The sequence below is a fragment of the Pocillopora damicornis genome, chromosome 10 (genome assembly GCF_964200805.1).
Source record: "Pocillopora damicornis chromosome 10, jaPocDami1.2, whole genome shotgun sequence".
NCBI classification, from domain to species: domain Eukaryota; kingdom Metazoa; phylum Cnidaria; class Anthozoa; order Scleractinia; family Pocilloporidae; genus Pocillopora; species Pocillopora damicornis.
In genome coordinates this window covers 11,800,620-11,812,802 of record NC_142679.1, presented here as the reverse complement: position 1 = coordinate 11,812,802, position 12,183 = coordinate 11,800,620, and the positions used below count along the sequence as shown (strand labels likewise).

Here is a 12,183-nt window from a genome sequence, read left to right as displayed (position 1 = left end):
GACGCAGTCACAAGAGCGTATTACTCAGACTCTAATCTTGGAGCGTATCATTTTACGATAGTAGCTGCGTAGTGAGTAGTTTTGTAAAATTTTAACTCCTTTTGCGAGCATGACATCGTAAAATTGCCGTGTATTAGAACAGATTTCATAATTCATGAAATTTTGTGGAAGCAAAGCATTTGAAGAAGCAAAAATTTTGAAGTGAATGAAATACGAAACCAACATTTTAAAATAAATTGCCCAACTGGAATTAACCCTCTTACCCTTAAGCAACAGCGGATATGCTTGACTATTGCAGTCACCCAAACACAAAGTATCTTATTCCTTGTGAACCGACGTCGTCACCAAAGAAAGCGTATAAATTAGATTCTCCGGTATTGGAGCGTATGATTTTACGATAGCAGCTTCAGAGTACACTTTCCTAGTCCATAATGATTTTTGTAAAGATTTTATTTTGTCTGCTCTATTGCAGCTTAAGTTTTAAAACAACAAGAGGTCAAAGCAACACAGCAAAAAATACTCCCGATACTTCGACATCAAGCAAGTGCCACAACGTTCACTTCAACAATTACTATTCTGGACCAGCAAATAAGGACATCAAGGCACATCTTCTCAAAATAGAGAATCAACTGGCCGAATTAGAGAAGAAAATCGACGCTTTGACGGGAAACAAAACAACTCTGCCAGGTGAGTTTCTGTCAATTTTATATATACGTCTTACTACTCATCTATGCTGGAATATATCATGCTAACTATAGTTGTTTGATGTCTCTCGACAGCTATGAAAAACTGTGCTGAGCTGTATAAATCCGGCCAAAGAATCACAGGAGTTTACACAATCGACCCCGATGGTTTAGGTGCGTTTGAGGTGTTTTGCGACCAAAAATCTTCTAGTGGGGGCTGGACAGTGTTCCAGAAGAGACTCGATGGCTCCGTTGATTTCGTCAATCGCGCCTGGGCGGATTACAAACGTGGATTCGGAAACTTAAATGGTGAGTTTTGGCTCGGACTGGACAAGATACACCGCCTGACCAAAACAAAGAGTAGACTGCGAGTGGAACTTGAAGACACACAAGGAAAGACAGCTTACGCTGAATATGACATGTTTTCTGTTTCCAGCGAAAGAAGCAAATATAGACTTGGCCTTGGGAGGTATACAGGTGAGTGCTTACAATCTGTGGATTGGTCTATTTTACCCAAAACATAGTTCCCATAGAGATACAACCGAATTAGAGCGATTCTTTCATTTTTAAACGGACCAACAAGCCTAGCGTCACAGAAAAGGGTGCTATTTCTGTTATTTGCTCCAGATCCCCAAAGCAGTAGATTCTTCGTTTTTTTTTCTTTTTTTTTTTTGTTTGCTTGTTCGTTTTGAGTTTTTTTGTGTCAGAGCTTATCACATTCTCTTCTATCATCAGAGACTGAAATACGCTCAAAGACTCAATTTCTCTCCAAACTAACACACAATTTCTGGACTTGTTGATGGTTTCCGAACTCCCGCCTTTGAGGGGAGCCGCAAGTTTGGTGTTGTGCCTACTTTTGTTAACTGTCGGTGTTTTTGTCTCAGGAACTGCTGGTGATTCCTTGAGCTCTCATCGAAATATGGCATTCTCCACCAAAGATCGCGACAATGATGATTATTCGATTAACTGTGCCGCAAAATATAGTAGTGCTTGGTGGTACAAAGGCTGTGTCGATGCCAACTTAAACGGCTACTATTACCACGGTCAGCATACTTCGGCCCCTTGGCGTGGTATCAACTGGGAGAAATGGAAGGGTGGTAGTTACTCTGCTAAGAGAGCTGAAATGAAGATCAGGCCCGTGGACTTTTAAGCTAGAAATTAAAGATACTCAAATAAGAAATACACTATATTAGCTATAGTTTATAAACTTCTCTACATGTTTGAGTGACACAGAATGAAAAGCAATGTAATGTGCTTTAATATTTGAATGAGTTTGACACGAAGTTATGGATTTATTAAAAAAGTGAGAGAGAAATACGTTTAGTTGTTTTTCATGTATCTCTATTGGTTTTACGATCGAAAGCTTGAAACTGACAAAATTTCCTCGTAACTTGAGCGATATTCAATTAAATGTCAGTAGTGATCATGTTTATCGAGAATTACATCGATTTTGGCAGAAATTTCTATGTTCTGTGATTGTTCTGGAACATGTGTCTTAAAAGAGTTCTCAGCAGTTTTCCTTTTTTCATTCTTTTTTAACATTTCTATCGTCCTTCTGCTTTGCTATTTTGTCAGACATTAAATTTACCCCTGTAACTTATCTGACATAAACAAGGGAAATGGTGACTCCTTTACCACCGTCCCACTCCCGAAAGGTTTTCAGTTTTACCTGATAGATTCTCAGTGACAGAGTTACCGGTGAGATCTTGGATTCCTAATCCAAGTTCAGGGGAAAAATAATCTTTAAGTGCCTTACCTGAGTAGGACGATAATAGGCCTTCTCTTTCACGGCTCTGTTCACTAAAAGAGCTTAAAGACCCAAAATATTTTCTTACATGATTAATTAGAATTTTGAAACGAATCAGAAGAGCAAAAATAAATGATGATGTTTTCAAATACGAAAATACTGACTTAAAACTGTATTACTTTAACCAGCGAGCTTAGACCTGTTGATTTGGACGGACTCATGCAAAATTATTCATTGTAGCCCAGACATAGTGAAGCAACCCAACCATTTAAGAGCGTAATATCTCCTTATGAGGAACTATTGTACTCTTTTCTACTTATGTGTCCAATTCTGCACTCCGTTTAGAAATAATCTGCTTCTATAAAGGAAAGAAAAGTGCAAAAGTCATTCCTCCGTTTAAGTGTTCATCTGGTAAGTTGTTATAATGTAGATAGTATGTATGTGGTTAGATCTTCGCCAAAATTCAAGGCTTATTTTCAGCATTCAAGTTATACTATTAAACCATATGCAACATTCAAGAGATAAGCCCGGCAAAACTTGAAATACTTGAATACTTGATTGAATACTCAAATACTTGATTGTTGAAGAGAATAGCTGATCTTCAACCTTAAATCTTTTTTTGTGCATGTTTGAACTTGGATTAGTCACAAAGGATATGATTTTGAATACAAAGAAAGGGTTTGCTCCAAGAGATTGGTTTGTATTTAAAATTCATATCTAAATAGTAAACATAACGAAACTCTTAATTGTTTAAAAAAGCACTTGAATTTTGGCAGAGATTTTTAAAATTGCATAGCAATGGAGCTACTCTGACTGAAGTTTGAAGTTTTTGACCTCTATTACCATTTAGTTTTAACTCGAACTTCCGTAGGAACATTCGAGTCATTCTTTTTTTTTCTTTTTATTTAGTCGCCAAATCAACATCGTCTTTCCAGGCGTCCCAAGTAGAGACGTGGAAAACTGCGAATGAGAATCTCGAGTCTCTTTCGTTAGGTTTGCCTCTGTCCCCAATATCATGCTATTGACTTCTACTCAGATATCTTGCATGAGGAGCAAGGGCCGAAAATTTTTGTCTTATTATGTGAAGTTATCAACGTAATTCGAAATGACGTCTGTCGTTATCGCTTAAATGATCTAGCTTGTTGTCCCTTCTTTTCACTTGATCCTTGATAAAAATACATCTGTATAAACCAGGTACAAACGAACAGGAAACGTGCGCAAGAATGCTCAATTGGAGAGGAAAGGGCTTTAAAGTCTTAAAATCGACGATGACAACAAACCCAACGATCGATATGAAAATATTTTGTAGGACCGTACACCGAACGCTCCATTCTCGATCAAAGTTCACCTTAAAGACCTTGGAAACGAAGAGCAATTGTGCAAAAGAATACTCAACTGGAAAGAAATTGGCTTCAAAGTCTTGAAATTGGTGATGACAACAGTCCCAAAGATATGTATGGAAATATTTTGTCGCGCCGCGTGAGTGATTTAAATTCTTTTTTCGAGTTAATTTTCGCGTATCTACGTGGCTGCCACATGGGTGTGTGCCACGCATATTTGGCATCTGGTTTACCATGTTTTGAGGTTTTTAACGTTTCATTTGATTTGACCTTTAAGACATACCATTATGCAATTGTATCAACCCGGTAATTAACGTAAAAGATTTGTAACCAGTTTTGGTAAATTTTAAATTGTTTCACAACCGCACCTCCCTCATACCCTCAGTAACAGTTGTTTTGATGTATCAGAAATAATCTGATAGGACCTCTCATATTTTCAGACATTTACAAAATTCTCAACAATGTAGCAATCTATGTTCTGATGAGTATTTGGCATCTTAGATCACGCTCCCATAGCTCTCCAACTTAAAATCAAAGAATTTATTCACATTCAATGGGAGCAACCTACAATTAATCATCAACTTTATCATGTTTTATCTAAAACTTTCCTTGTAATTGCACACATTGTTCTGTTTCTATTGTTTGTTTTGTCCAATGACAGGAGCCAATGAGCATTTTGTTATGCACTTTAAATTCAACTTTGTACTTTGTATAAATCAGAACTGAAGATGACAGAAGAACTGTCGAAACATCAATCGTTTACCCACGTAGCGTGCAGTGAGCTGGAAAGCGTGTTTTTTAAAAAATGTCGTTTCTTTTCTTAAATTCGTGACATATCTACTGCTATCCAGACCTTTTGACAACAGATCCCCAAGGAAACTAGCTAGAAGTAGGTCGGATAATCAAAATTCAAGGTTTATTTTCAACATTCAAGTTTTCCTTTTAAACCATATGCAACAAGCATGTGATATGCCCGGCAAAACTTGAATATTCAAAGACTTGATTGTTGAAGAAAATAGTTGATTGTTAAAGATTGATTGTTGATCGGAGAGAAAAGGGCTTTAAAGTCTTACGGGCGAATGTTGCCAGTGGTCAAACATTTGGAAGCTACAGATGAAAATTCAATTTCGCCCATATTTCATAGTTAGGTAGGTCTTGGAGAGAAACCGAAACCAATGCGTACCGCGTAGTAAATCGATACTAAATTTCGCCAAAACGCCGCTTTTGAAGCTCAAAATTTCAGGCGAATCAAGAAACGTCGCGTCACAAATTGAAGAAACCTAGACTGATGAAAAGTACCAAACCTTAAAAAACGACATCAAAACATGTTTTGACAACAATTTCAGCAATTCCTGACCACTCTCACATCAAGGACTTAAGGTAAAAATACATGTCTCCCGAGAGTTAATTGTGCTGATATTGTATATTTTAAACAAGAGCTTTTTAAAGAGTGCGCCTTGCTAGTTTGATATTTAGCACTCTGAGCAGTGATCAATCCCCACCAAATATATATAGTCGGGTCTAAAACCATCAATGAATTATAGGGCAACATATCATAGAGCGTAGATGATGTGTAATAACAAATTTAACATAAGCCTGTTGTCTGGTCTGACCAGAATTTTCACGCCCACTTCTAAAAGACTAACATCTCCATTTTACCAGGAAAAAGAAAGTGAACAAACCCATGTTGTGCTTATCTACTTAATCTCTCCTTCCAAGTTCAGAAATTTTTAAGAAGTAAACGACTTCATGTTGTAGACGGTTTAAAAAGAAACTGTCACTTCCTTGTGCAGCTATAGCGGATCACTAAGGTACGTTTGTAATCCGTTAGGTTTGCCGACAGGGCGCGGATCTTTTCGTAGGCAAGGAATTCAAGGTGGACATTTAATTGGAAATTTAGTCCAAGCTTTTATAACCACACTTGTAAACCATTTCTTAAATATCTATATGGGGTTGCTTGCGCCTGCTTGTTATTGAAGATACGTCTTACTCAAGCGCGGTACAAATCTCCCGCGGCATCCCTACGGAAAACTTTGACAGCTAGGAGTGGCACACAGTTTCACAGATGTTGTATACGTCAAACATGATTGCATGCTGAAGATCAAAAGTCCTCATTACTTCCTCATTAAGCTCTTGGATGTCTTTCTCTCTGTTTGCCTCATGTTTTTCAACATCTTCACCGCGAGTGCTGAAAGTTAAATTTTTCGCTGTTAAGCGAGAAAAAAGTCCTGCTATCTGCTGAGGTGTGAGGAAGTCGTCCTTTTCAAAGATACTAGAGCCATTGCTGAGCTTAGCTCTTTGCATTGCCTTCGAAATGATAGAAGGATCAGCTTTTTTCCCGGTGTGTTCTCCTCCTTGAAATACTTCAGTAAGATAGTTTTTCTGAGCATCGGTGAGGTTCTTGCGTGTTACTATCGCTGACTTCAGAGCCCATCCCATCAGTAGCGCTGGACCTTTATCCTTTAACGATATATATATATATGTAGTTTCAGGAACGGCACCACCGCCATGCTCCAGTTTACCTGCGTCATTGCTTTGTCGTACAGCATTTCTTGTTCTAGGGCATACTTGTTTTTCCCACAGTCCAGATGGTTTTTAATGCAGGAAGGTTTTGATATACCCCTCCTCTGGACAATATAACAGCCCACCTCCTTTTCACAGGTTTCTTCGTCACTGTCATTCTCTATTGCTGAAGCCTTTGTCAACTCTATTGTTTATTTTGCGCTTCGTCTAGCTTTAAAGGTTTGAAAAGAAAGGTGGGAAATCGCATTACTTGATCATGAGAATATGAACCGAATTGTTTTTTGGCTTTTGCCACCATATTTTGAAACGTTCGATTTTTGGCCACATTTGCTCTTAAAATCGACGGTGACAACAGTTCCAACGATCAATAGGGAAATATTTTGTAGGAGTGTACACTAAAAATAGCCGGCTGATTTTTTCCCACATTTTGCTCCATTCTCAATCAAAGTTCACTTTATAAACCTCGAAAACGAAGAGCAAACACGCAAAAGAATACTCCAGCGGAAAGAAACGGGCTTTAAAGTCATGAAATTGACGATTATGACAGTCCCAAAGATAATTATGGAAATATTTTCTCCCGCCACGTGAGCGATTTAAATACTTGTTCCTGAAGTTGATTTTCGCGTATCTACGTGGCTGCCACATGGGTGTATGTCACACATATTTTGCAGCTGGTTTACCATGTTTTCAGTGAGGTTTTAAACATTTCATTTGATTTTACCCTTAAGACATACAATTATATCAACCCGGTAATTACTGTGAAAGATTTGTAACCAGTTTTGGTAAATTTAAAATTGTTTCACAACCGCACCTCCCTCATACCCTCAGTAACAGTTGTTATGATATGTCAGAAATAATCTGGTAGGACCTCTCACATTTTCAGACATTTACAAAATTCTCGACAATGTCGCAACCTATGTCCTGATGAGTTTTTTGGCATCTTATATCACGCTCCCACAACTCTCCAACTTAAAATTAAAGAAGTTATTCACATTCAATGGGGGCAACCTACGCTTTATCAACATTTCTATCATAATAATAATAATAAAGACTTTATTTTACGAGGGTAACACATAATAGCATAGCTAATAAACTTGTGGCCCTCACTCAGAAATAATTACAATATAAAAACTAGTATAATACAATATAAAAATAGTAACTAATATAATATAACATAATCACAAGATAAGTAAAGAAACTAAAAAGGAAACTATACACAAAAATGACTTAAAAATTGTTGCTGCGAAAAAATATTAGTCCACATATTGTGCTTAAAGCACCTTATGCTGTCCGCCATCCGTATGCGTAGTGGTATCTCGTTCCAAATTTTGGTTCCGGTGACGAGAAAAGTGCGCCCGCCTTCAGTTTCCCTGTTATATCTGGGGCACAGTACATTAAAGTTTGAATAGCGCGTAGTTCTTGAATGTCTTGAGTTGTTGATCGGAATATGCTCGTTTAAATAGCTAGGTAGTGCACCGTGGATTCGTTTAAACATTATCGACGCTTTGTCAATCTTACACTTCTCGTAAAAAGGAATCCATTTCAGTCTATTAAAGAGTTCTACGGATGGAGCCATCCGCTCTGCGTAAAGGATGACTCTAGCAGCGCGTTTCTGCAGCTTAAAAACTCTATATAACAATTCTTTATCACAATTTGACCAGATGGCGCTGACATAACTCATAACCGGACTAATAATAGAGTTGTAATACTGAATGCGTTGAGGAAGCGGTAAATACGTGCGAATTTTTCGCAAAATGGCAATACGCGAAGCCAGTTTTTTGCAGACTTTATCAGCGTGTGCATTGAAAGAGAGCGTGCTGTCAATATTTAGACCTAAGAGTGAAACACAGTCGACATTTGCTAAAGCCTTTAGGCTAGTTCCTAAAATAACTAATGCGTCCTGCTGGATCCTGGGCGCCAACCTCTTCCCTGTGACTGTGAGAACTTTGGTTTTGGATTCATGTTAATTTAAAACTTTCCTAATAATTGCATACATTGTTCTGTTTCTATTGTTTGTTTTGTTCATATACTTTAAATTCAACTTTTTACTTTGTCTGCTGGCAGAAGAACTGTCGAAACATCAGTCGTCTATTTAATCAATCGTTCATTTATCCACGTAGTGTCTACTGAGCTGGAAGGCATGTTTTTTAAAAGATGTCGTTTCTTTTCTTAAATTCGTGACATATCTGCTGTTCTCCAGACCTTTTGACAACAAATCTCTAAGGAAACTCGGGTTATCGCTTCAATAGCGTCTAACTCATCCTGACAGGCAAGCCAGCTCTCTGCATCGATGAATCTTGTGTTCAACCAAAACCAAAAGTTGCCTTGGGGTGACGAATGCACAAGTCGAGAGGGAATGGGAAGGAGGTTTGCTAGCGTAAGACACAGCACTTTTTAAATATTTTTTGCCCTGTTTGTTAATGCTACACTTCACCATACATTCTAGACCATCCTATTATGTTTATTGTTTATAGGATCCATTAGAAGGTAAAGAAACTATGACGATTTATCCCGGCGTTTGTGGTTTTTCAAACAAACAGACGTGTAGTTGCATCTCATTAAGCGCATGAGGAAATAGGGAATTTAGGGAGCGAACATTTTGAAGTGAGCAAAATACAAAACTAACATTTTCAAATAAAATGAAATTTGGTATGACAGACGAAACAAAAACAGTGCTTGTCTATGACAGTCACCCAAACACGAAAAATCTACCTGCTTGTATACTGACGTGGTCAGAACAGTGTATTAATAAGATTTTCTATATACGTTGAGAAAATTACATTGCGACTCTGAATAGCCGGGAAGTGAGTTTTCTCGGTCGAGGATGAATTTTTTCAACATCATATTTTGCCTGCTCTGTTGCAACTCGATGTTTCAAACTCTGAGCGGGGTAAACAGCACATCTAAACAAGTCACATCCAACAAAACTCCCGATACTTCGACATCAAGCAAGTGCCACAACGTTCACTTCAACAATTACTATTCTGGACCAGCAAATAAGGACATCAAGGCACATCTTCTCAAAATAGAGAATCAACTCGTAAATTTAGAGAAGAAAATCGATGCTTTAACGGAGAACAAAACAACTCCGCCAGGTGAGTTTCTGTCAATTTTGTATGTACGTCTTACGACTCATCCATACTGAAATATATCATGCTAACTACGATTGTTCGATGTCTCTCCGCAGCCATGATAAAACTGTGCTGAGCTGTTCAAATCCGGCCAAAGAATCACAGGAGTTTACACAATCGACCCCGATGGCTTAGGTGCGTTTGAGGATTTTTGCGACCAAAAATCTTCTAGTGGGGGCTGGACAGTGTTCTAGAAGAGACTCGATGGCTCCGTTGATTTCGTCAATCGCGGCTGGGCGGATTACAAACGTGGATTCGGAAACTTAAATGGTGAGTTTTGGCTCGGACTGGACAAGATACACCGCCTGACGAAAACAAAGAGTAGACTGCGAGTGGAGCTTGAAGACACACAAGGAAATACAGCTTACGCTGAATATGACATGTTCTCTGTTTCCAGCGAAAGAAACAAATACAGACTTGGCCTTGGGATATATACCGGTGAGTACTCCCTAATCTGTGGATTGGTCTATTTTAGACAGAATTGTTCTAAAAGACGCAACCGAATTCGAGCGATTCTGCATGGGTCTACCTCGATTCATTTTACCCATCAGAGACTGAAAAACGCCGTGAAAGAATCAATTTCTATCCACTACAATTTTTTACTTTCTGATCGTTCCCAAACTTCTTCCTGCAAGTTTTGATCCTATAGCCTCCCTTTGCTAATTACATGTGATTCCGTCTCATCCTATCATCAGAGAATGAAAAATGCTGAAAGGATCAATTTCTATCCATTGCAATTTCTATAGCCTTCCTTTGCTAATAATATGTGATTCCGTCTCAGCTGGAACTGCTGATGATTCTTTGAGCTATCATCGAAACATGGCATTCTCCACTAAAGATCGCGACAATGACAATGCGAACTCGTTCAACTGCGCCGCATCCTATAAGAGTGCTTGGTGGAACAATAGCTGTCTCCGTACCAACTTAAACGGCTACTATACCACGGTTCGCAAGTCAAGTCTGACTATAGTGGTATCAACTGGAGTAAATGGAAGGGTGCTTATTACTCAGCTAAGAGAGCTGAATTGAAGATCAGGCCCGTGGACTTTTAAGCTAGAAACATACACATACAAGGAATACACTACATCAGCTATAGTTTATCGGCTTCTCTGCATAGCCGAGAAACACGGAATAAAAAGCAATGTAAATATGCTTTAATATTTGAATGGGTCTGACAAAGTTATGGGTTTAATAAAAGAAAAGAAGGGAGAGAAATACGTTTAGTTCATTTTCGTGTATCATTATTTGTTTTACGATCGAAAGCTTGAAACTAACAAAATTTATTTGCAACTTTAGCGATATCCAATTAAATGTCAGTAGTGATCATATTTATCTGGGATTAAATCGATTTTGGCACAAATTTCTATGTTCTGTGATTGATCTGGAACAAAGAGTTCTCGGCATTTTTTCTTTTCTTACTTTTTTTTAATGTTTATATCGTCCTTTTACTTTTGCTATCTCGTCAGACATGAATTTTACCCCTGTACCTTATCTGACGTGAACAAGGGAAATGGTGATTCCTTCACCACCGTCCCCCTCCCGAAAAGTTTTCAGTTTTACCTGATAGATCTTCAGTCATAGAGTTGCCGGTGATATCCTGGATCCCTGATCCAAGCTCAGGAAAAAAATAATCTTTAATTACCTTACCCGAGTGGGACGATAGTAGGCCTTTTCTTCCACGGCTCTGTTAAATACAAGAAGACCCGAGGGATTTTCTTGTATGATTTATTAGAATTTTGAAAGAATCAGAGGAGCGAAAAAAATAATAATGTTTTCAACGAAAATACGGTACATACAAAACCTCTGACTTGGGCTATATTACTTTAACTTGCGAGCGTAGCCCTGTTAATTTGGACGGAGTTACGCAAAATTAATTGTAGCCCAGGCATAGTGAAGCGACCCAACCTATTTAATAATATGCCAGAAATAATCACTACTTCAGCCTGTTCTATTGTACAAGCGGTAGAAAATGTTGGTTTGAACTACACGTGTTGTTGCATTTGTGTAACTTGCGGCGTAGCAGACATTTTTTACGCACACTACCATTACGAACTCGCACCTAAAATCGCTAATTTATTTCGCAACAAATCCCCAAGGAAACTCCAACACCCCACGTATGAAAAATTCTAGCAATATTTCTGTCCTGTTGAGAAGATCAGAACAGTTCAACTTATATTAGGTCTTACAGTGAAAAGGAAATATGACAAGATATGATCTTTAGAATCTGGTCGTACTTCTTCAAGTGGTCTATTAGTGACTCATTAAGTCCTGTGTTCAACCTAAGCCGGCATTCGCGTTAGGTGTGCAGCAAGCGTGATAAATGCATAAGTCGAGAGGGAGCGGAAAGGAGGCTTGGTACCTCTCGTAATGGTACAAAATAGTACTTGCCTTTTGTAAAACGCTTCACCTCCCTATACATTCTAGACCTTTCTTAATTGTGCATTCTTTTATTGAAAACATATAAGTTACTCCAAACTAACGAGTATTGTTAAAAAAGACAAAGTTGGTATCTAGCAAGAATTTTCATTACGGGTGATTTTTAACTTATTTGAACTTGAAAATAAATGGAAATAATATAGCATAAGCTACTCAGTAAACATTGTAATAAGCCAGTTGATCGTTTCTTATTCTTTTTGACGGTCTTACCTTACAGATAGAGTTTGGTTACCTTTTCCTTACTATGATCGTGAATTTGACATGGAGACAAATGTTTTTGTGTAAACTGCGGTTTGCGGCTAGATATCGGTTTATTTCCATTT

General features: G+C 38.1%; 2 protein-coding genes and 1 pseudogene across 2 annotated transcripts; 2 read left to right on the top strand and 1 right to left on the bottom strand.

Annotated features, from left to right (window-relative positions):
• Nucleotides 1-83: 83 nt before the first annotated feature.
• LOC113681725 (angiopoietin-related protein 7) lies at nucleotides 84-1,998 on the top strand. Its single transcript, XM_089184265.1, has 3 exons — nucleotides 84-687; nucleotides 780-1,160; nucleotides 1,568-1,998. Exons 1-3 carry the CDS (start codon nucleotides 432-434, stop codon nucleotides 1,831-1,833), a joined length of 903 nt encoding a protein of 300 aa, XP_089040391.1. The 5' UTR covers nucleotides 84-431; the 3' UTR covers nucleotides 1,834-1,998.
• A 5,456-nt stretch (nucleotides 1,999-7,454) lies between these two features.
• LOC149038932 (uncharacterized) lies at nucleotides 7,455-8,256 on the bottom strand (the record flags this gene model as incomplete). The annotated part of the gene is made up of 1 exon (XM_089185721.1): nucleotides 7,455-8,256. A coding segment is annotated over one exon (753 nt), but the record flags the coding sequence as incomplete, so codon positions are not given.
• A 799-nt stretch (nucleotides 8,257-9,055) lies between these two features.
• LOC149038931 (microfibril-associated glycoprotein 4-like) lies at nucleotides 9,056-10,604 on the top strand (annotated as a pseudogene).
• Nucleotides 10,605-12,183: the final 1,579 nt, after the last annotated feature.